General features: G+C 35.6%; 1 protein-coding gene across 2 annotated transcripts in view; it reads right to left on the bottom strand.

Moving 5' to 3' along the window:
• Positions 1–25,225, bottom strand: part of si:dkey-98f17.5 (uncharacterized protein LOC569123 homolog) — a 38,838-nt gene extending 13,613 nt beyond the window's left edge. Inside the window, exons 1-5 of one of the 2 annotated variants that reach the window (XM_056457399.1) lie at positions 25,135–25,225; positions 18,137–18,248; positions 17,946–18,039; positions 11,405–11,459; positions 546–686 (exon numbers count right to left, since the gene is read on the bottom strand). In XM_056457399.1, coding sequence (XP_056313374.1) covers positions 546–686; positions 11,405–11,459; positions 17,946–18,039; positions 18,137–18,183 — 337 coding nt within the window. In that variant the 5' untranslated portion in view covers positions 18,184–18,248; positions 25,135–25,225. Of the gene's footprint in view, positions 1–545; positions 687–11,404; positions 11,460–17,945; positions 18,040–18,136; positions 18,249–20,282; positions 20,404–25,134 lie in introns of those variants that run through there. The other variant, XM_056457398.1, reaches the window with a different exon arrangement.
• Positions 25,226–25,868: the final 643 nt, after the last annotated feature.

Below are 25,868 nucleotides of genomic sequence, written 5' to 3'. Positions count from 1 at the left end.
CCATTTGGAAATCATCCTCCATGTTCATTCATGGTCTTAATTTTCAATGTAGCTTATGTGAGTGCCGTAAAGGTGTCAAAGTTTAACATTGTGCCAAAAAATCAATCTGCTGCAATTAACGCTATTGCTGTGTTAATATAACATAATCACAGAAGAGGTTGCAATCCAAACTAATCGAAAGGCTGATGGCTTTTTATCTGCACATTGTTTTTTTTAAATACAATTTTTTATCTTCTGAAGGTTATGGATAAAATATGGTAATTCTAATAGTTTAATAGTCTAATAGTTTAATAAAACAACTAAGTGACCCCATTGTCCCACGACCCCCGCTTTGGGAACCACTGACCTAAAATACAAAAAGCATAAAAAATTCTCCTTAACCAAGAAAATGGCTCATTAAAAAGTTACTAGGACTACCCAGAGAGTCCAGTTTAATCCATATCATGAGAAGTTACTTAAATCCAAATGCAAATGCAATACATGAAACCTCAGAGAACTACCCTGCAGAAGTTTTTCTGTCCAAAAACTATGATATATAGCCTTACCAAAAGAAGTGATGGCGCTGTTGACGTCAAAAGGATACACCATATCTCCATCCACCAGCCCTGGAGTGTCCACGAACGTCACCAGGCTGAATTTCTTCTGTTTGGATGTGGAAATCTCAGCGCTCAGGTAATCCGTGACACCTACAATATAATACAACTGCAGGCATTTATAAAACTGCACGGACAGTCATTATTAGTACGGATTCATCACATGCTTTAGCGCAAAATAAATAAAACATCGGCTAGAATTCAGATTGACAGCATTAGAATTAGCACTGACAATTATATTACACAAACTGAACAAAACCAAACTTCATCTGTTTCAGTTTACTAGAACTTCATCTATGTTAAGCTGCTTGACATGATCTCTGTAAAAGCACTATAGAAATAAAGATGAATCAAACTGATTTAGAATTAGCATAATCCCGCCTTGCTGACCACGACCCTTTGGGTGGTCTGTTGTTATGGTTACCCACAACAGCTCTTCAACTGGCAGCTTTAAGGTGCTGCCACATAAAGCTAGCCAGTGAAGAACGACTGTGAAGTAACGCCAGCCAGACAATACCAACAAGAGATTTGAAAACATTGACCATGCTTCGAAACACTGAAATCCACATGATCTAAGATAAATCTGAGTGCTTCATCACACAGGGCTCCAGAATGATATCTGAGAGCAATGCCACTTCAATTCTACAGATGGCAGCACCAACACATTTTGTAGAGCTGTGCATGTGCTAATATTTTTAGGGATGCATGATACTGAGATAATATGCAATATGCGATACTGTTGTTGAGTAATGTCTTTTTTTGCATTTATTTTTAGTTTTAGGTTTACCTTTGGGCCGCTCTAGCCAATAGCAGAACAGCATCTACTGGGGAGAAGGGGATAAAGATAGTAAAGGGGGATTTGACTCAAATTAGAATAAACAACCTTCTCATGCAACCCTGATGCTTGCTACCTAAATTGATTTAACTCACCTCTCGGATATTGCATACACTCACCGGCCACTTTATTCAGTACACCTTACTAGTACCAGGTTGGACCCCGTTTTGTCTTCAGAACTGCCTTAATCCTTTGTGGCATAGATTCAGGTACTGGAAATATTCCTCAGAGATTTTGATCCATATTGACATGATAGCATCACGCAGTTGCTGCAGATTTGTGGGCTGCACATCCACGATGCGAATCTCCCATTCCACCACATCCCAAAGATGCTCTATTGGATTGTGATCTGGTGACTGTGGAGGCCATTTGAGTACAGTGAACTCATTGTCATGTTCACGCTTTATGACATGGCGCTGGAAGTAGCCATCACAGGCGCTGGAAGTAGCCATCACATGATGGGTACACTGTGGTCCTGAAGGGATGGACATGGTCAACAACAATAGTTAGGATGTGTCATTGACACGATGCTCAGTTGGTAATAATGGAACCAAAGTGTGCCAAGAAAATATCCCCCAAGCCATTACACCACCACCACAAGCTTGAACTGTTGATACAAGGCAGGATGGATCCATGCTTTCATGGTGTTGATACCAAATTCTGACCCTACCATGCGAATGTTGCAGCAGAAGTTGAGACTCATCAGACCAGGCAACGTTTATCCAATATTCTATTGTCCAATTTTGGTGAGCCTGTGCGAATTGTAGCCTCAGTTTCCTGTTCTTAGCTGACAGGAGTGGCACCCGGTGTGGTCTTCTGCTGCTGTAGTCCATCCGCCTCAAGGTTGGACGTGTTGTGCGTTCAGAGATGCTCTTCTGCATACCTCGATAGTAACGAGTGTTTATTTGAGTTACTGTTGCCTTTCTATCTGCTCGAACCAGTCTGGCCATTCTCCTCTGACCTCTGGTATCAGCAAGGCATTTGCGACAACAGAACTGTCACTCACTGGATATTTTCTCTTTTTTGGACCATTGTCTGTAAACCCTAGAGATGGTTGTGCATGAAAATCCCAGTTGATAAGCAGTTTCTGAAATACTCAGACCAGCCCGTCTGGCACCAACAACCATGCCACATTCAAAGTCATTTAAATCACCTTTTTTCCCCATTCTGATTCTCCGTTTGAACTGCAGCAGTTTGTCTCGACCATATTTACATGTCTAAATGCATTGAGTTGCTGCCATGTGATTGGCTGATTAGAAATTTGCGTTAACGAGCAGTTGGACAGGTGTACCTAATAAAGTGGCCGGTGAGTGTATATTATTAATGCGATAACGATAATTTTTTTATATAAATTGTGCAGGCCTAAATATGAATACAATTTTTAAAAATTTACTTTTCCTTGAGTACCTTTTTAGTGCAGTATTGGTACTTTTACTCCACTACTTTCCTTAAACCTGCAGTCACTACTTTATTTTTTCCTGTCTATGGAGATTAGAAAAATCAGTCCTGTGATTTCAGTTCAATCAAATCGCACATAGAAGGAAAATCACATCATACTAAACAACCTCAAGACATGGGCGCTTTATAAATGCAGCAAACTGTTTGGAAGCATTAAAAGTGTCCAAGAAGATGTCCAAAATCTTAACATGCAACTCACCAAGACTGTTTAGATGCATGTCACTGATAAGAAGATGACAGATATTTACTGTATGATGACCAAAATGGCCTTAAACAACCAGCAGGCACAAGACGTCAACTTGACGTCAGATTGACATTGTACCCCAATGTTGTGGGGATGTTGCATTTTATTTGGAAATGAAAACCTAGTTGACATCTTAACCCAACATCAGGCCGACGTCAATGTCCAACGCCCAACCTAAAATCAACCAAATATCAAAGTCTAATGATGTTTCAGCTTGACACTGTGTGAACGTTACCACTATCACGTCTATCAGATTTTGGTTGCCATATCTGACGAATAAATGTCTTGGACGTCAATACGACGTTAGTTTAAGATGTTGGCTCAACGTTGGATTTTGTTCACTTTCTAACACAACCTAAAATCAACCAAATATCAACGTCATTTGATGTCGTTATTGAGCGTCAAAATAACATTATCCTTAGATGCTGGCTAGACACTGAATTTTAGTCACCCGACATCACAACCTAAATCTAACCTAATATTAATGTCATATGACGTTGTGTGCCTGCTGGGCACTACAGAATGTTACGTTTACACACATCCACAAATTACAAGTAAATGCATCAGCTTTTTACAGCTTAATACTCACTACTCTTGAGTACTTTTGAAAGGTATACGCTTTACTCATACTTTGAGTAATATTTACAACAGATACTTTAACTCTACTTGCACTACATATCAAGTAATGATACTGTTACTTGAGTATGATTGTTCATATAAATTTAGTATGAATATAAAACTGACATAAACATCCAAAGCTTGCAGTTTGTCACTTTCGCCTAAATGGATCAACGATTTTTTTCACGTCATCTCATACTTCAGTTTCACATCAAATCTTGATTAATCAAATGCCGGTATCTGACAAGCCCCACCCCTTTCAAGATGTTTTTCATTTTTATGCGCTTGATCTCAACCACTCTCACTAGCTGAGCTGTGATAAAAACAAAAGACTATTGGCTGCTTTTTTTTAAAGGGGAGGAGTTACTCTATGTCCCGCCCTCTCTTAATTTTTAAGTTGAGATTATGCATTTCATTTCAAAACACTTCACAGGACCTTTAATTTCCTTTTGGACTTGCATCTTTTGTTTAGTTTTGTCAATTCAGTTTCTGTTCTCATGCTTATGATTTGTAGCTGAACAGCCAAACAGAGCGCTCTCTTCCACCGACGGATGACAACGAATCTGGTGACTCCATGCTGAATTGGGCAAACTTCGACATGAGCTTGATGAGAGGCAACATGTAGAAAACATTACTGACCAACAAACAATCTAGCCTGACAGATGCTCACTGATGGCTTGATGCTGCTCATTCTCCTTTTAGTGTGTTTGGTAGCAATCTCGCACACAACAGAAAGTCATCGCTTATCCATTTGTCAAACTGGTAGGGACGAAGTGCAATCTCTTACAAAATGTAGTTGCACTAGCAGGAAATAAAGTCACAAAATAGAGGCCTGTGTCACTCCTGATATCCTTGAACCTGCACATAATCTACGTTACATCTCATCAAATGTATCTTCATCTACGGATGGTTGACACTGAAGCTCTTTCACACAGTGGCTGCAGGTGTGCTCAATCCCACACAAACCCGTCTTGTTCTGTCTCATCAACATTCAGCAAAGGTGCACCAACACACCGTCAAATCTGTCGGTCCACCTCTCGCTGTCTCTCAAATGCTTGTTCCTTCTCATTACAGAATGTACACTGATGTGCAGTAAGAGCTACAGGAATACCAGTATAAAATATTATTGTTTAGCATTTACTCTTTTAGTACAGACTCTTTAAAATAAACACAAGGAAAATGTTGACATTAAGGGCCCTATCATACACCCGGCGCAATAATGAGCAAGACGTGTTTGGCGCGATGTGTTGCTATTTTCAGACCAGCGCAACCCTAATTTTCACATTTTGTGCTACGTTGTTTAAATAGCAAATCCGTTTGCGCCAGTTTGTGGCCTCATGGGTGTGCCGGAACATAAAGGAGGTGTGTTAAGGCTCATTGTTGGTGTTGCTATTTTGAAAAACTGAAATAGACCATGCCATTGACTTTCTAAAACCTTGCACGGTCTTACCTTATCTAAGTCCATGCACCTATGCAGGTCCAAAACACTTACACATTGCTAAATACACACAGGGTGTACAGCAATACACAAATATCTGTACTTATGAAAATAAAGGATTCAAATATAACTAAATTTATAATTTTCATTATTATTGTTCATTTATTAGTATTTTGGAAATTAGAACTGAATTTAAAAATAGATTTGAAACAAATCTTTGTGCTTTAAAAAATCAATTAAATATGTAATCTAACGGATGTCTTCAATTGAGTGCGTACAACACTGTTTCCTTATCCACGAAAGTAAAGTAGTAAAGTAAAGAGTAAAATTAAAGTAAAGAGAAAGTAAAAAGCTGAATGGAGGAGGCTCGTTCTATATCAGCGTGCTGCAGATGGTTTGTTTAACTGTTTTCTCATTAGTGAAGCGTTCAAAGTCTGCCAATTAAATAGCAAATGCGCCATGGCGTGACGCAACTGACACTTAAAGGGAATGCGAGATGAGACTGATTAGTTTAATGGATGTTATGCTCAAAACACATCCATAACTCATTAAGAGAATAATCACAACACTGTTAGACCACGTGCCACGGCACATAGCGTATTTTTCCGTCCTTAAATAGCAAAAGTGGATTCGGACACGCCCTTAATGCTTTTGCGCTGTGCGCTTTAGACTTTGCATCTAGATCATAAAAATAGAGCCCTAAATATTTTTACAATATAATATATGAAGGGGTCAGATGGGAAAAAAGTGCTGTCTAAAATTTCCATCAAAATGAAAACGTTTCTCAGCCTCTTTTGTTTACGTTAAGTTATTTCACTTTAAATTCAGTGAAAAGGACTTGTTCTTTTCCATAAACATGATATTACTGAACTTACACACAGAAGCTAGATAAAAATGCTTATTTGAAATGAAAATAATTTTTTTTTAATAATTCTGACAGTGTTTAAAGGTGATTGATTAAAACATCAAACATGCTGCAATTTTTTTTGTTGCTGTTTTGATAGATTTCTTCACTTTAAAAAAAATGTATTTGAAAAAAAAAGGTTAAAATACTACACAAACACACACGCACATCACACACACACACACTGTGAGACTTTTTTTTATATGTTGTCATTGAAAATCAGGGTTGTTCAAAATCTCATCATAAAATAACATCAAATATTTCTGAACCCTTCTGAAGTAAAATATTGGTATTGTGTTGTCTAGAAATTAAAATAATCATCATTTTACATTATAAGTCTTTACTGTTACTTTAGATACATTGATTATATCCTTAATAAAAGTATTAATTTCTTTAAAAAGATGATACAACCTTCCTGAACTCCAACTTTTAAATGGTAGTGAACCAAAGTAGCTTCTTTTATTCTGGGGCACTATGTGATTACAATTGAATTCAGTCATGTGCATTTGATAGGCTCATTAATCACTGAGGAATCCTTGAGTCTTTTTAAAGGTGAAAAGGTAACTGGAGAGACACATCTTGCCTTGCTGACATTACTGCCGAAAGGTGGAAGGAGATACTGAGGGATCTGGTCCACCGGGGAAAAAGTCAAAGGTCAAGAAAGTGCTGCGTCATGACCAAACCGCACAGCAGCACCACTGCGGAGAGTCTCCAGTCAAGATGATAGTGTCAAACTTGCAGATAAGACAAACCGGGCCAAACCACACCCAAACCATGCACCAATCACAAATCCCAGGCCAAACCCACATCCTTATCAACAACAGAGAAGCCGAACTTTCAATTTCCAAACCCATAAAAACATCTGCAATGCGCTCGTGCTCATAAGCAAAATAGAATGACATTTATTTAGAGAAAAATAAACAAAAGCTGGTTGTACATACTTAAAGAGATAGTACACCCAAAAATCATGTACTCACACTTTACTTGTTTTAAACCTTTGAGTTTATTTTTTCTGTTAAACACAAAAGACGATATTTTGAAGAAAGCTAGAAACTAACTATTACCATCCATAATATTTGTATTTCATACTATGCTTTCTTCAAAATAGCTTCAAAATAGCTTCTTAATAGTTCAGAATCACTTGAGGGAGAGTTAAAAGCCAGTAAATATTCATGTTTTGGTAAACTACCCCTTTAAGGCAAGACACTGCAGGTGATTAATGTAAAAAAATGAACTAACAGCAATCACTTCTACAATCAACTGACTGCACAAGCGATTGCAAAGACATTTTTTTTGTGATAAAAGTATTTAAGTTTTCCCTAAACGTGCAAATCTTTGTATGGGAATCGGTTGCTCTACAACAAGGCTAAAGACCATGGCCTCTAGTGTCTGTCGCTAGAGCACCATTAGAGATCAGAGGAGTGAGGTTTACCTGCATAGCACTTCGCTAGCTGGCCTCTGTTACACTCACCCCCTAAACCTCACTCCCATCCCGGACAAGCCCCCACACGTGTAACCCACCAGTCCTACTGCACCCAACTCGGTCTGAGCTGGGATCAAACCGGCGATTCCTTGCATGGAAGTCGGTTGCTATAACAAGGAGGCTAAAGACCATGGCCCCTAGCGTCTGTAGCTAGAGCACCTTTAGAGGACAGAGAAGTGAGTTTTACCTGCATAGCACTTCATTAGCTGGCCTCCGTTACACTCACCCCCCTAAACTTCACTCCCATCTTGGACGAGCCCCCAAGCATAACCCAGTGGATCCTACTGCACCCATTCCGGTCTGAGCTGGGACCGAACCGGCGATTCTTTGTATGGGAGTCGGTTGCTCTATTTTGGTCGCATATGCGCCCTAAATTTTATCTATGCAATCTCAAAATATATTTTGGAGCATTTGTGTGAGTGCATAAAATTGGTACAGTGCGACTGGTTTTCATTGCAAAATGTTCACAGATTTAGGAGACATTCACGCAAACGGATTGGTTAATATCAGCTGTCAATGCCTCAGTCGATGCCTTTCTTCAGATGACAGGGAGAGCTACAACCGCGAACATGTAAAACACAGAAGATGAGAAACTGAAAACAACACTGACATTTTTTGTTTTAGAAACCACCTAAAGTTACAAATAATGGCACATCTGATTAATGATCATGTGGTGAATGTTAATCCACCATTTACACTTTTCGAAGAGTGGATAAAAGACTTCCAGTGTTTAAAGTCTGCTGTGTAAATGACTAAATCGTTCACCATAAAGCTAGTGTGACGGAGTTTGCAGGTAACAGTGTTCGCCAAATCTACACATTTTAAGTGCGAGAGGTTCTCTTTAATTCTTCATTTAATCGTCAGGATGCTGTCAGCTGTCATATGGCAGCTGTATGTAAAATCTAACACCACGTACACCATCGCAAAAGGGCTTGTATTTACTAAGATGAAACTAATATTGCAGCTCATAAAAAAATGGTATTCCTATTAAGATGACGTATGCAAATAATAAGCTATATGTCAGTATTATCTGTGCAGTTTTATACAGCACCCGTGAGAACAGCAAAGTTTTTTGTTGTTAACTAAGTTTCATTTATGTCAAGCAGTGCGTGCAGGGCCGGTGGGCACACGCAGATGTCGATTTGTTTGTTTGATTTTTTAGTGTTCATTTTAAATGCAGTAAATCTGTTAATATAACGTTAAAACTTGTAGCAACGGTGCTTATAATTGGTGGGTGCGACTAAATTTTGGCTGGTGCTCCTACATTTTTTAAGTTGGGAGCACCAGTGCTACCAAGCAAAAAGGTTAATTTCGAGCCCTAATGTGAGTCGGTTTTTCTAACAGGGAGGCTAACAAACATGGCCTCTAGAATCTGTCGCTAGAGCACCATTAGAGGTCAGAGGATTGAGGTTCACCTGCATAGCACTTCACTAGCTGGCCTCCGTTACACTCACCCCCTAAACCTCACTCCCATTCCGGACAAGCCCCCACACATGTATCCCACCGGTCCTACTGCACCCGACTCGGTCTGAGCTGTTATTGAACCGGCGATTCTTTGCATGGAAGTTGGTTGTTCTTAAAAGGAGGCTCAAGACCATGGCCCCTAGCGTCTGTCACTAGAGCACCATTAGAGGTCAGAGGAGAGAGGTTTACCTGCATAGCACTCCGCTAACTGGCCACTGTTACATGAACATTGAATGAAGTCAGGTCCTAAATTCTTGTTTCGTTGTTTTGAAATAAAAATATGTGCCGTATTTGCTTGAATATATTAAATGATTTCTTTACATTAGACCTACCAAAACACTTCATGGAATGCAAATATTGACTGGTGTAGAAAATGCTATTCATAAAAAAATGGAAGCATGCATGCATGTTTAAAGGGACAGTTCATCCAAAAATAATTCTTTACTCACTATTTATTCTCCCTCAAGTGGCTACAAACCTTTATGAATATCTTCCTTCTGCTGAGCACAGAAATACATTCTGAAGAAAGCCTATTGACTATTGACTTTCATAGTAAGAAAAACATTACAGAAGTCAATGGTTACAGATTTCCAACATTTTTTCAAAACATCTTCTTTTGTGTTTCACATAAAAAAGAAACTCTTAAAGGTTAAAACAAGTAAAGCATAAGTAAACGATGACAGAACTTAAATTTTTTGGGTGAACTATCCCTTAAACGCATTGTTTTAAGGATGTTTCTCCAGATTTGACTTTGACTCATGCAACTGTTCTACAATATGATTTAGTTCTATATTTTTATATTCGACTATCCATCAAATGCTCTCTCCAGCGGTAACGTGGGAAGACGTTTCTCTGTATCCCACCGCTGCTGCACTGTTGTCAATGTGAATGACTCATTCTGGTTCTCTGCACCGGCTGAACCCACACTGCCCACTGACGGAGCACTGCACGATCAGTGATGCCCTCTGACACACCCAAAAGATCACTCACCTACGCCAGCGAAGCACCGTCACAGCTCAAGGTATGCTGGACTACAGTTATATAAATGCACAGTGAAAAGCGTAAAGTCAGCAGAGCCGGAGGGAGTTTTGCTGAAGTGCATGTGAATGAGATGTGTTGCTATGTTTCGCAGTCTCAGGCGGATCCAGAGCTGGCTGTACATACGCTGGCATGACTCAGTGTGCACTGTTAGTCATCACTGTAGATGCAGACATTTTGATTTTTTTCAAGCCATGTCTAATTTATAAGCAATAAATCATGAAAATAGCTTGCGAGGCTCTAAAAGCTACTAATATAGTAGCATTTGTCAGTTTAACTTTATGCTCAAGTTTTATAACCAATGACCAATTTCTAAAATTCACACTTTTTATTTTATTACGCTACTATGTGGTGCCAATACAGTGCCTAAATGGTGTCATTTTGTTGATAAACATGGTACAAAATAATTTGATTAATACAAAGGAATGTATGCACAGAAAAATGCATATGTGCAATATTTTGAAAATAAAATAATTAAAATGGTAAAATGTAAACAATTATACGAGACTACATATCCATAAAAAACATTTTAAGGTGTTAAAATATCTCCCTATTGCTGTCAAACGATTAGTAATGCATATATATATATATATAGATATAGTCCTTTGAGATATTACAATTCATAAGCAGTGTAGAATATCTCCGTTTGCTGCATGTTTATTAATGTATTAATATATTGTGTTATAATTCATAAGCAGTGTAGAATATCTCCATTTGCTGCGTGTTTATTAATGTATTAATATATTGTTTTATAATTCATAAGCAGTGTAGAATATCTCCATTTGCTGCGTGTTTATTAATGTATTAATATATTGTGTTATAATTCATAATCAGTGTAGTATATCTCTATTTGCTGCATGTTTATTAATGTATTAATATATTGTGTTATAATTCATAATCAGTGTAGTATATCTCTATTTGCTGCATGTTTATTAATGTATTAATATATTGTGTTATAATTCATAATCAGTGTAGTATATCTCTATTTGCTGCATGTTTATTATTGTATTAATATATTGTGTTATAATTCATAATCAGTGTAAAATATCTCTATTTGCTGCGTGTTTATTAATGTATAAATATATTGTGTTATAATCATAAGCAGTGTAGAATATCTCCATTTGCTGCATGTTAATCAATGTATTAATGTATGTGTATATATATGTATATTTACTATATATTACATTGAAACACATGCATCAGATGGATATATTCTACCCTGCTTATGAAGTATAACATCCCGAAGATCTAAATACATTACAAATAAATCTTTTGACACCAAAGTTACATTTCAATATCAAATATCAATCCTAAATGATCATTTCCTACCTTTGAACTCCAGCAGAGGTCTGAAATGTGGATATAGGTGTAACGTTGCATTTCCCTGTGAGGAAAAGAAGCAAACATGTTGAGAAAGCAGAGGTGAGGAGTGTGGTGTGAAGTCAGAAGACAGGCCCGCTGTAGGGAGGCTCCTTCTCTCTCTCTCTCTCTCTCTCTCTCTCTCTTTCTCTCTCTCAAACACACTGCAGCTCTTCCTGTTCTGCTGCTCAAATCTTCCTGTAAAAATCTGATAATCCTTTCATATCACACCTTCACAGTAATTACATTACTCTTGTTCAGGTCTTCATAAAAACAGAGACAGAACGAGTAAAACAAAAAGAGAGAGAGAGAGAGTCCTATATGCTTGGAGAAAAAAAGGCGCTGTGTCTTTAAGGAAACCCCTCTGCTGCCAGGAGTAACTGACTAATCTCTGATATGGTCTGCTATTTAACAGCATGCAGGCATGTACGGTTTTCCTTCTTGCCATCTTAAAGAAAAAAGATTTGTTGCGTTTTTTCTTCTCGCGTATTTGATACTATTAGAGAAATACTGCATCACTGGTTCAGCATGTTGCTCTCTTACAGCTCTAACAGGTCTAAGTTCAAATATTTCAGTTGTTTCTACTACTATTCCTAAAAGTAAGCAAAAATGAGACCATACTGAAATTCATAAGCCGGTGAAATTGATGTGGAAATTATATAATAATATTATAGTCGTTCACTTATATGACAGACCACTATATAAAGACATCATTCATTTTTTTAAATGAGCTTAATAAGCTAAAACAGTATTGTTGTGAAATATACTGTATAAATATACAGTTGTAGGCACAATTATTAGCCCTCGTGTGAAATTTAAAGTCTTTATAAAATATTTTCCAAGTGATGCTTAACAGAGCAAGGAAATGTTTACAGAATTTCCTATTATATATATTTTTTCATCTAAAGAAAGTCTTATTTCTTTTAGTTTGGCTGTAATTAAAGCATTTTTTTATTTCAGAATCAATAATATTAACCCCTCGGTGGTGCAGTGGATATCGCTGTCGCCTCACAGTAAGAAGGTCGCTGGCTCGAGCCTCGGCTGGGTCAGTTGGGATTTCTGTGTGGAGTTTGCATGTTCTCCCCGTGTTCGCGTGGGTTTCCTCCGGTGCTCTGGTTTAACCCACAGTCCAAACACATGCGCTATAGGTGAATTGGGTTAACTAAATTGTCCGTATTGTATGTGTGTGAATGAGAGTGTATGGGTGTTTCCCAGTGATGGGTTGCAGCTGGAAGGGCATCCGCTGTGTGAAACATATGCTGGATAAGTTGGCGGCTCATTCCGCTGTAGCAACCCCAGAAAAGAAAAAGAATGTTTAAACAAATATTAACACCCCCTTAAGATTTTTCCTGTTGTCCAGTGGCTTGCCTAATTGACCAAACTTGCCTAGTTCCTAATAAACTATACACTACCTGACAAAAGTCTTGTCATTAATCAGAGTTGTAAGAGCAACAAATAACACCTTGACTTCTAGTTGATCATTTGGAAAAGTGTCAGAAGGTAGATTTCTGTAATGAATCATCTGTTGAACTGCATCCCAATCATCACAAACACTGCAGAAGACCTACTGGAACCCACATGGACCCCAGATTCTCACTGAAATCAGTCAAGTTTGATGAAGAACAAATCATGGTTTGGGGTTACATTAAGTTTGGGGGCGTGTGAGAGATCTGCAGAGTGGATGGCAACATCAACAGCCTGAGGTATCAAGACATTTGTGCTGCCCATTACATTACAAACCACAGGAGAGGGCAAATTCTTCAGCAGGATAGCGCTCCTTCTCATACTTCAGCCTCCACATCAAAGTTCCTGAAAGCCAAGAAGGTCAAGGTGCTCGAGAATTTGCCAGCCCAGATATGAACATTATTGAGCATGTCTGGGGTAAGATGAACTCTTGGAGTCCTGCAAGAATGCTTTCTTTGCCATTCCAGATGACTTTATTAATAAATCATTGCGGAGATGTATGGATGCAGTCCTCCAAGCTGATGGGAGTCATACACAATATTCATTCTTTTTCCACTGCAGCATGACTTTTTATTCTGTACTGTACATTATTACTGTTAAGTAACAAGACTTTTTAAATAATTAAAAATCAAGGCATAATCAAATTTTATTTTGGTAAAATATGCGTAATCTAGAGGCCTTTGCCTTTCATGTAAGCCACTTCTGATACCAAATGATCAACTAGAAGTCAAGTTATTATTTGTTGTTCCTAATACTTGGATAGGCGACAAGACTTTTGTCAGGTAGTGTAAATAAATCAATTACACTTTAAACTGAATACTGATAAGATAACTTGTAAAATATTATGTACTGCATATCATTTTGACATAGATAAAAGAAATTAGTTATTAAACACTAATAATAATTTTGAAAAAAACGTAAACATTTCCGTCTCCGTTAAACATCTCTGTTAAACATCACTTGGCAAATATTTTTAAATAATTAAAATTTAAAAAACAGAGGGGCTAATAATGTTTCCTTCAACTGTGCAATTTTACCGTTAAATACATTTAATATGTAAGCATTCAGTTTTTTATTTTTATTTTGCCTTTTTTTTAGATAGGACAGTATTTAGACAGGAAGCAAAGTTGGAGAGAGAGAGAGAGAGGGGGGTAGGGTAGGGAAATGTCCTCGAGCCGGGATTTGAACTTGGGACGCCCTGATGTGCACCATACGTCGGCACGCTAACCACTAGGCTATTGCGCCGACAGCATTCAGTTTTATGTATCATTGCTGACAAACATTTTTTTTTTTAAACTGAAAGAAAAAAAATTAAAAAGGAAGTGAACTGTGAGATAAGTCTTTATACATTTCTCTATTTAATTACATTCCGTTCTAGTAAAAGCAAGAGCGATATAAAAAAAGAACTTATTTGTCCTCATTCATTTCTGTAGATCTTAATCTTAACAGAATCTAAACAGGACATAATAACTGTTGCATCAACTCGAAATTATGGCATTATTGCACACGAGCTGAAGGTTTCACATTCACACCTGTCACTGCTGTCAGTAATTACCAAGTTTGTCTAGCACTTGCATCTGCAGAGTCTTTACCGACATTTTCAAGCTCAACTTATTTGCTAAACAATGCTTTTAGCTAAAGTAAGTACTTTCAGCTATTTCTGATACAATTTACCACATTCAAATTCATTCAATCAGAATTTCTTCCTCAATCAGCATAAAAATTGAGACTACATCTGTACATTCTCATGAAAATGTTTTTGTGTGTGCTTGTAAAAGAGGAAAGTAGAGTGACTTGTTGTACTTGTTAGAAAAGCAGAGTGAGAACAGGAAATAATTACACATTTTTTGTCAATGATCAATTGCATCAAATGAATGTGCACCTACAGCTTTTACTGCATATAAGTAGCTAAAAGGAAACAATACTTTCTCAGGTGCTCTTCTTTATATACATGGTCAGCTGAAGATCATCTCCAGACCCAAATCCATTCTTTCCTTTCAAGATCTGGAAAAAGTCATACATGCTTTTATCATGTCCCGCCTAGACTATTGCAATTCCTTGCATGTTGGTCTCCCTCAATCTTCATTGGCACGGTTGCAGTTGGTTCAAAATGCGGCAGCTAGACTTTTAACAGCACCAAAAAACATGCTCATACATCACCAGTTTAGCATCCCTTCACTGGCTTCCTGTTAATTGTAGAATTCAGTTCAAGATTTTACTTATTGTTTTTAAAGCACTAAATGGGCAAGCACCTTCTTATATATCAGAACTTATCAACCTACATTCAACTTCTCTGTCTTTTATGTCGTCAAATAAAATGTTACTGCAAATTCCTCTGTCATGACTTAAACTGAAAGCAGACAGAGCCTTTGCAGTTGCTGCTCCACGTTTGTGGACATTACGAGTGCTTCTTCTCTCTCTATTTTTAAGCCTAGACTTAAGACCCATTTTAATTCAACTGCCTTCCCAGGCTTTTAATCCTTATTGTGCATTGTTGCTGTAATACTATTATTCTTATTATTACTTTTATTGTTATTTTACTGTTTTAGAATGTGTGCTATGGTTTTCTTCAGCACTTTGGTCAGTGCCACAATGAAGTTAGATGTGCTTTACAAATAAACTTTACTTTACTTACTTTACTTTAAAATTACAGTATATCTTTAATTTTATCTTTTATTTAAATCTTCTATTATTTTATATCTGAAGTATACCGGATTGATCTGCCACCAGAGCTAAAATTGGGTATTTTTGGAGACACCTGAGAAATAGGAGATAAATATATATCACAGGCAGTATCTTAGCAGATATTAGCAAAGAAAATAATTTGACAAAATTGGAAGTCAGATCACGTGCCTGTCTTTGAAACCTGGATTACACTGATTGGCTCCTGCACTAGTAGGTGGGGCTTCATTCACCATATTGACAGTTACACTTTTCCCCATTCAAAAGTATAAGAGTGACACATCTTGTGTAGTCTATAGTCTTTGTTACTAAGCCCAAAGAATACACAAGACATGTTACTTGTATCTTTTTGAATAGAGAAAAGTGTAACTGTCAATATGGTGAATAAAGTCCCGCCTACTAGTACAGGAGCCAATCATCGATCGTTATATGGGGAAAAAAGTCCACCTTCTAGTACAAGAGCCAATCATCGTTCGCTATAGACTGATGATACTCTGGGGGAGAGGCTTAGACAAGATGTGAGTTTCTGAAGATTTTGTGTGATTTGTATGTTTAGAAATGAAGCTAAAGGGACAGTTGTTGTTTAGTTTTATTGACAATTCCTAATATGAAATTCAACCATAAGCTTGGCAAGAAATTTTGGAGAACTTGATGTTTCCCCATTCAGACAGACTGCCCGAGCATACTGGCTGAAAGGCGTTTCAAAGATGGCCGCTGAGTGAAACGACTTGCCTTAAAGGGACTTTACTAAGCCATACTTACATGCTACATCAGACCGAATATTCAAAGTAGCATGGTAAACAATATAGGGAGCTCGTCACAGGTTGTCATTGTTTAAAAATGAACCAATGTGAATATAAAACAACTTCACTTCAGCAAAGAGCTTAGAATCACCAAGATGCAACACTTAATAGAACATTCCATTGCAACAGCAGCGCCCAGCAGCAGCCATGTGATTCCACCATTTTGAAGTGAAAGTGATCGGCCGTCCATTGGATCGTATTGAATTCGCAATGGCAATCAGCTGCTTTGTTTTATATTTATTTATTTAAAAAGCACATTAAAGCTCAAATACAACCTGAAAGACAACAATACAACACTTACTATCACAATCATCAGCACTTTTAATAGTTTATTTTAAAGACTTTGTTGTTGGAACTGTCACTTTTAGGTTAAATTACTTTAAATTTCTTTAATTTAATAGTTTAGCACTGGCTTAATATACATTAATACTGACATTTTAAATTAAATTAACATGACTTTCAAAATGGGATGTTGATAGCAGACTGACAGTACACTTTTTGTTGCAGTATTATGTTATAATTGGATATAGTATGTTTTAGAATAATAAGTTATGTCAACTGCCACTTTATCCAATATGATTGAATTCTAACCCATAAATTCATAATTTATACACACACATGCACATCTATGGTAATAATATTATAAATATGTCTCCTGATCTGATTCAAATTAAACACATATGGGGAATTCTGAAGAGACATCAAGTTGAGCATCTCTGAACAAGTCTGAGTCATTTTTTAAGAATGGAAAATATATGTTTAATACTCCTTTTTGCATCACCTTAATTTGTGTAAAACTTTAACAAAAAATTGTAATTTAAGTTATTTTATTAACCTTACTTTCATAAGTTAAACAGATATATTAAACTTAGTCTTGTCAACATTTTGGAAATAGTTTTCGTTTCATTGAGATATTGTTTAAAATGTTGCTTTTCAATGCTTTTAACTCATATTTCACTCAATATTTTAATTAATTCTGTCTAGTGTTAGTTTATCTGTGCTGTTGTTCTATTGGAATTTTCATTCCATAATGGCCATCATGTGACACTAGCAGCATCTAGTGGCTGTTTCCTAAATAGCAACAGAGTGTCGCCTCTTTGTCCTCAGTAAAGCAGGCTAAGCAGAATAGCGCTATTTACTGATGGTTTGTTGTTAAACAAAATAAAAATCCACATTATCAATTACCAGGTCCCTTATGAAACCCAAAATAGTCACATCAATCTTTCACCGGAAGATTTCAGTGGCTTAACAACTCTTCTGTGCATATAACCCCTTCATTAAAAAAAATCTACACAAGCTTTATAGTGTCTCCATGAAAAAGAAAATTTTTTTTTTTTTTTCTAATGTTGGAGTAATTTTAGAAAAAAAAAATTCAAGATAAAAAATATTTTGACTTTTTTTGGTCTAATAAAATAGTGCCCAGGTCATTTTTGACCCGTAAGTCAACAGTAGGGTTAAATATAAGTGTAAAAAGCCATGTGACTGAAACAGATGAATATGTACCTTCCTAAGCAGATTTCTCACAATAATCAGCTTTCTGTTGTGCATGAAAAAGTACTTACAGTTAATGACTCTCGTTTTCTTCCACTAGTTATAAACGTGAAGCCTTGTGTCTCTATGGCAACACCTGTCTTCTGTATGTGCTCCTCCGCATACCTGAAAAATAGTTACGAATATTTTTTTTAACTTTTTAAATAATATTTCATGCCCATATTCATTTACAGATTCAGACTCTATAAAAATGTGTAATTACCAGTTAATAAAGGAGCTTTTTCCAGCAGAATGGTTTCCCATAATCATAACAATAATCTTTTTGCGAGGCGGTAACAGTCTCACTCCCAAACTCTCTGCAATTTTCACCAGTCCTGTCAAACAAATCCAGACAAACATGCTTTAAAATTAATACACGATGACGCCCTAATGCTTCTCAACAACAAATCAAGATTAAAGGAGGATAAGACTTTATTACTAAGATTTATATCACACCAACATTTCACAGCAAAGACCAATACTTGTCATATGTAAGGAATAACTGATGACTAAAGAGTTAATTTGCAAAAACAGATTTACAGTATACAGATTTACCACCATTTACTGTATTTTTTTTAAAAAGCTAATTAAATTCTTCAAGAAACAATATAAAAACATGATTTCTAAAAAGTATAAAACCACCCAGTTTCATTTATTATTTTGCAATTTTACTCTTTAATAAACACAAAAAATCCGATAAAAAATTTATGAAAATGAAGAAACGTTTTTGCAAATAAAATCTTCACACACACACACACAGAGAGAGAGAGCTCTATGGACGTGAAGTTAAGAGACCACTTGTGTTAAAATTATTGTTGCTGTTTGTTCAAACTCCTTATTGAAAATGAGCTGAAACAACACAATTCTTTTGATGGGAATTGTTTTATGTTCGATCCACTTTAATTTGTCAAAACAATTAAATTAACTTAATCGATTTGTGTTGGGATAGCAAGAATGAATTGTGTGGAACCCTGGATTTTTTTACAGTACATGTTTGAGTAAAATTACGTGTATGAATGTACTGGTTTACAAATGGTAACTGCATGACTTAAGGTTCAGGCTAAGGAATACATAGTTATTTACATATTTACATAAACAGAAATTGGGGAAAAAAAATAAACATGGGGGCTAATAATTTAGAGGTGCTAATAATTCTGACTTCAACTGTATATATATGTATATATATATATATATATATATATATATATATATATATATATATATATATTTATTTAAGAATGACAAAAAGGTGCCACTTTTCAGAATTTTCATCATTATCATCATTTTCTTTTCAGCTTAGTCCCTTTATTAATCAGGATTCGCCACAGCAGAATGAACCGCCAACTTATCCAGCATATGTTTTACACAGCGGACGTCCTTCCAGCTGCAACCCATCACTGGAAAACATCCACACACACCCATTCACACTCATACACTACAGACAATGTAGCTTACCCAATTCGCCTATAGAGCATGTTTTTGGACTTGTGGGCAAAACCAGACCACCTGGAGGAAACCCACGCAAACACAGGGAGAACATGCAAACTCCACATAGAAATTCCAACTGACCCAGCCGAGGCTCGAACCAGCGACCTTCTTGCTGTAAGGCGATCGTGCTACCCACTGTGCCACTGAATTTATTTTAGAGAAATATTTTAACTATTTAAGTATATACCAAATTAAGAAAGTCCTATTTGGTGGTGGAATAATCCTGATTTCTAATCACAACAAGTGCTTTTTGTTCTGACCAATTGTCACGTTTTAAATAAAGAAAATGCTCTAAATCACAACATTTGCAATTTGGAAAAATAAATGATCTCAGAACTTAGAATAAAACAAATATGGGCATTCTACTCAAACCAATAACATTACCCATTAAACCCAGTGAAAGTATGCACCTTGTTTCTGTATACACTGTAAATACTGTACTTACTGGCCTATAAAAAAACCTTCAGTTTCAATGAACTTGATGAACATGAGCACTTTAGTAATAATCACAGATTTAGAAATACTGTAACAGTTACTATTATTGTTCAAACACTGTCCTGAGCCTGCAGCACCGTGACATGCAGAGACAACTGGTCAACATTTACTGAGTCCTAAAACTCCGTCTATATAACTTCATGTCATATCATGTTTAAATTTGTCTAGGCTTTCAACATAGTTTTTAGGCACAACGAGTAACGAAACCTTTGAATGAGTCACTTTAATAAACATCGTCTATAAATATAAATAACGTTAATAGTCTTCGATATTTGGTTCGTTTGACGTTTGAACTTTCTAGTTGATTTGCACCTTGCAGTTGCCTCATAATAAAGACAGCAACATGTGTTTACATACGAATGTGTTAGCGGTATTTGTTTGTTTACCGTTCTCGCTGTCGATATATAAAGTGTGACATTCTTTCAGTATTCTTTCACTCGGTGTTGTAATTGTAGATTCCAGAGGATTTGCCACGGCTCGCGGCTTCTTACTGCCTGACATTTTGAAAATGTGTGGGACTGTTTTTCACCGGCAGCGCCAGCGGGGGAACCATAACAGTGGCGCACACGAGAACGAACGTTGGTTAGTGGATACGTCAGAAATGTGAAGCTTTGGCGCCCTCTAAAGGAGAGTTTGACATGAATAGAGCGGACACATAAACAAACAAATAAATTAATAGAAAAATAATAAAAACAATAGCTATACCATTATTATTATTATTATTATTATTATTATTATTATTATTAGTAGTAGTAGTAGTAGTAGTAGTAGTAGTAGTGGTAGTGGTAGTGGTAGGAGACTTCTAGTAGTGGTAGTGGTAGTAGACATAAAAGCCGTGACTGTTTCAAAAAGATCTGTAAAAATACTTTACAAATATCTACAAAAATATTTAAATAATAATAATAATAGTATTTTATAATAAATATAAATACACAAATAGATTTTAATAACATTAATTTTATTTTAATGAAAATATTAAGTAAACATTTACGTGTAAACATGTAACATAATAATAATAATTATAAATATATTATTATTGATAATAATAATAATAATAGTAATAATAAGAGCAATAGTAGTAGTTGTAGTAGACATGAAAGCTGTGACCATTGCAAAAAAATATATATAATGTATATTATTAGTAATATAATGTAATAGAATTTCACAAAAATAAATAATATTAGTAGTTTTTGAATAAATATAAATAAACAAATGTTTAAAATAGATTTTAATACTGTTAATTTAATTTAATTTTAATAAAAAATATTTAAGCAAACATTTTACGTGTGTAAAACATGTAACATAATAATAATAATTATTATTATTATATTGTTAATATTATTATTAATAATAATAATAATAGTAGAAGAGATAATAGACTTAGAAGTAGCAATATAATGCATAAAATATATATGTATATATATATATATATATATATATATATATATATATATATATATATAGAAATATACAGAAATATATATATATATATATATATATAATTTCACCAAAAATAATGAAAAAATATTAGTTGTATTTTAAAATAAATATAAATACAAAAATGTTTTAAACTGACTTAATATTTATTTAATATTAAATAGTATTAGTAGTATTTTAAAATGAATATAAATAAATAAATGTTGAAAATCGATTTTAATAATATGACTTTTATTCATTCATTAATTTTTTTTTCAGCTTAGTCTTTACTAATCTGGGGTTGCCTTATCCAGCATGTGTGTTATGCAGCGGATGACCTTCCAGCTGCAACCCATCACTGGGAAACATCCATACATACTCATTCACACACAACAGACAATTTAGCTTACCCAATTCACCTATAGCCCTATAGCTTGGACTGTGGGGGAAACCGGAGCACGCAGAGGAAACCCACGCAAACACAGGGAGAACATGCACACTCCACACAGAAACACCAACTGACCTAGCCAAGGCTCGAACCAACAACCTTCTTGCTGTGAGGTGAACGTGCTACCCACTGCGCCACTGCTATGTAAAACATTCATTCATTCATTTTCTTTTCGGCATAGTCCCTTTATTAATCCGGGATCGCCACAGCAGAATGAACCACCAACTTATGCAACACATGTTTTACGCAGCGGATGGAAGTGTCCAGCCGCAACCCATCTCTGGGAAACGTCCATACACACTCACTCACATTCATACACTATGGAAAATTTAGCCTTCCCAATTCACCTGTACCGCATGTCTTCGGACTCTGGGGGAAAACAGAGCACCCGGAGGAAACCCACGCGAACGCAGGGAGAACATGCAAACTCCACAAAGAAACGCCAGCTGACCCAGCCGAGGCTCCAACCAGCGACCTTCTTGCTGTGAGGCGACAGCACTACCTACTGCGCCACTGCGTCGCCCTATGTAAAACATGTAATATAATAATAACAATAACAACAACAATAATAACAACAACAACAATAATAATAATAACAATAATAATAACAATAATAATAATAATAATAATAACAATAATAATAATCATAATTATTATTATTATTATTATTATCATTATTATTATTATTATTATTAGCATCATTTACTACAAACCCATACTTTCTTTCCTAAATATATTTTAAATTTGCCACAATAATTATTTCAAACAATTTATATTTACACACAAATATAAGCTAAATAGACACAACAAAATAAATCTCTTCTTATGTTTACATGTATGCTGAACTAAGCTAGACTTCATGTACCAAAATGTCAAGCCTGTACCATAGTGCATTGCATAAAACTACTTTTTAAATATTAAATTAGTATTGCTACTACTATCATTGTCATCATTATTATTATTTAATTATTTTTACATCTGGAAAACAGTAGCAAACAATAACAGTAGCAAACAGTGACACTAGGCCTGCATGAAACACTTCAGGTCAACCATAACTTCACAACAGCTTATCATTACATTCACTGTATACTGTAGTATCGGTTAAGAGTAAAAAAGACCTTTGTTCAAAGTCTAGGATCCTCCAAGCCAGCCCTCGTGCAGCCGGTTGACCTCCCAGACTCTTTTTTTATTATTAACAATGCTTAAACAGTAACAGAAAGGCATTACTACTTTTAAAATTACACAAAAAGACCGGGATAACAATCAATTTACATTCACAATCTTTCCGTCCACATTAATATTAATAACAAAACAAAATTATATTATTAAATAAATAAAATAACAAATAAATAATTGATAAATTAAGAAAAATAAGTAGCAGGGGACTTGAAGTTCTCAATTCATGAAACCAAAATCATTCATTTATTAATTTTCCTTCGGCTTAGTCCCTTTATTAATCTGGGGTTGCTACAGCGGAATGAACCGCCAATTTATTCAGCATATGTCTTACACAGCTGATGCCCTTCCAGCTGCAACCCATCACTGGTAAACAACCATACACACTCATCCACACACATACACTACGGCCAATTTCATTCATTCATTAATTTTCTTTTTTTTAGCTTACATGTAGTCCCTTTATTACTTAGGGGTTGCCACAGCGGAATGAACCGTCAACTTATCCAGCATATTTTACACAGCGGATTCCCTTCTAGCTGCAACCGAGTACTGGGAAACATCAATACTCACTCATGAGGTAAACCAGAGCACCCGGAGGAAACCCACGCCAACACAGGGAGAACATGCAAACTCCACACAGAAACGCCAACTGACCCAGCTGGGGCTCGAACCAGCAACCTTCTTGCTGTTAGGCAAAAGCTAACCACTGAGCCACTGCGTCACACGAAACCAAAATCCTCTGAAAAAGTAAATAGACCTGCCAGTCTCAACCTATATGGAGCGTCTGCAGCCTTGGATCCATGCAGTTTTGCGGCTTAGGCAGTTTTACGACCCAGACAATTTTACGCCCCTGTTGTTCCTGATGCGTCCAGTAGGGGGATTAAAGATACATAACCAAATAATCCATTTGAAGTCAACGCTCCCAGATTATTAAATGCTCTATTCTTAAATATACAATTAAATTTTTTAGCTAAATATAAACGCTAAGTTAATGTATCAGAAGGTGAGTTTAAATATACAAACAATTGATACACTCACCAACCATACTATTTCAGATATACAAAAGTCCAGTTGCAAATTAATTTACATTCATTTCATTAGAAAAAATACAAATACACATAGTTGGATAGTGTAACGATTACTTGTAGACTAGTTATACGTTTTCATATAGAGATATGCTTTTTGTTGTATTGATTTGTTGTATTGTGTTGTATTGATATATAAAGTTGCATTCTGAAAATAACAAAATTATAACAAAATAATGCAGTGTAATATGGAGTAATCATGTGCTTTGATGAGAATGCAATGGTATTGAGCAACAGACAGCTGCAGAATGTTTAGACAAACAGTTCACTCCTTTCTAAAGTTCTGAAGACCATTGAGTTACCTGACAAACAAAAACCCAGACAACATTTGATTTTTTTAACATTTATTTATAGCAACAATATCACTAGAGATTGCCAGTGTTCTTTAAATGATGCTGAATACTTGCTTTAAATTCAACACGCTCACTGAAAAATAAATAAGGTTATTTATAAATACTCTGCAAAAAATGCTTATCTCACATAGAGCTTTTGTCTTGTTCCTATTCAAGATATATAATCCTTAAACAGTCAGAAGTGAAAAAAGATAAGCAAAAATCATTTCATGTAATTTTATTTATTATCTGCACCTAAGTAAAACATATTAAAAGATTTTATTTTTAAATATTTGATTTATGATTGAGAGATTTGAGGAGATCTCCCAGGATATATTGACAGTTTAGGGTACAACAAAAGGACCAAGTAATTATTATTTATGTTTTGTTATTTGCAGCTACAAATTGTGATTCTGACCTCCCCTGTTATTCTAAAACATATTTAATTACTTTATTTGTAACAAATTCTGTTACAACAAAAAGTCTGAAACAATAACCTCTAAACAATATTCACAAATAAATATATAATGTCAACCTTTAAGCTAATATATAAAAATATATACTGTATAGCTATGAAAAAAATAGGTAGATCACTTATAATTGTGAGTTTCTCTATGCATTTAAAGATTTGTAATAGTTTGAGTAAAAAATATTATTTAAACTAATGGCATTTCAACAAAATATAAAATTATAAATACATAAATAAGTCTTTTTAACATCAAAATTATAATGCAATATATAAATATACAATATATAAATTATTCAGAAATTACATTACCATCATGGATGACCGCCCTCGAAAAGTGAAGCTAAAGATGAGTTTCCTGTTTACTTTTCTGTGAGGGTTTATCAGTTTGTAAGGGTTGTATCCGTTTGTAGTACAGAATGGACAGTGGTAGAGGGAACAAACAGCACATGCTGCATTTGTTCACCGCTGTTAATCTCCGATCGCTCCATATTGATGTAATGTCTTCAACAATATGAATAACATGAAAAGAGAAAGAGAAGATGGGTGTTTACAGCTTCTACAAGCTCAAGAGAGAGATTTACATTTTCTTAGGTAGACCAACAGCTAAAAAGAAATAAACGCACACACTTTAGTGAAGAGCAAGTTAAAGAGAACACAGTAATGAAAGAGTGTAACTGCCCACTCACTTTAGCTTTTCTATGATTTCTTTTGTATTATAATATTTACAAAAAGAAACCCAAACATTACCACAAAAAAACTAATGATTAATCAAACAAATAAAAAACTAAATAAAAAACAAACACATCATTCATTCATTCATTCATTTTCTTTTCGGCTTAGTCCCTTTATTAATCCGGGGTCGCCACAGCGGAATGAACCGCCAACTTATCCAGCCTTTGTTTTATGCAGCGGATGCCCTTCCAGCTGCAACCCATCACTGGGAAACACATACACACTTATTCACACACACATACACTACGGACAATTTAGCCTACCCAATTCACCTGTACCGCATGTCTTTGGACTGTGGGGGAAACCGGAGC

The sequence above is a fragment of the Danio aesculapii genome, chromosome 5, assembly GCF_903798145.1.
Source record: "Danio aesculapii chromosome 5, fDanAes4.1, whole genome shotgun sequence".
Taxonomy (NCBI): Eukaryota; Metazoa; Chordata; class Actinopteri; order Cypriniformes; family Danionidae; genus Danio; species Danio aesculapii.
The sequence above is the reverse complement of the archived record's forward strand: the minus strand, read 5'-3'. Positions and strand labels throughout refer to the sequence as shown.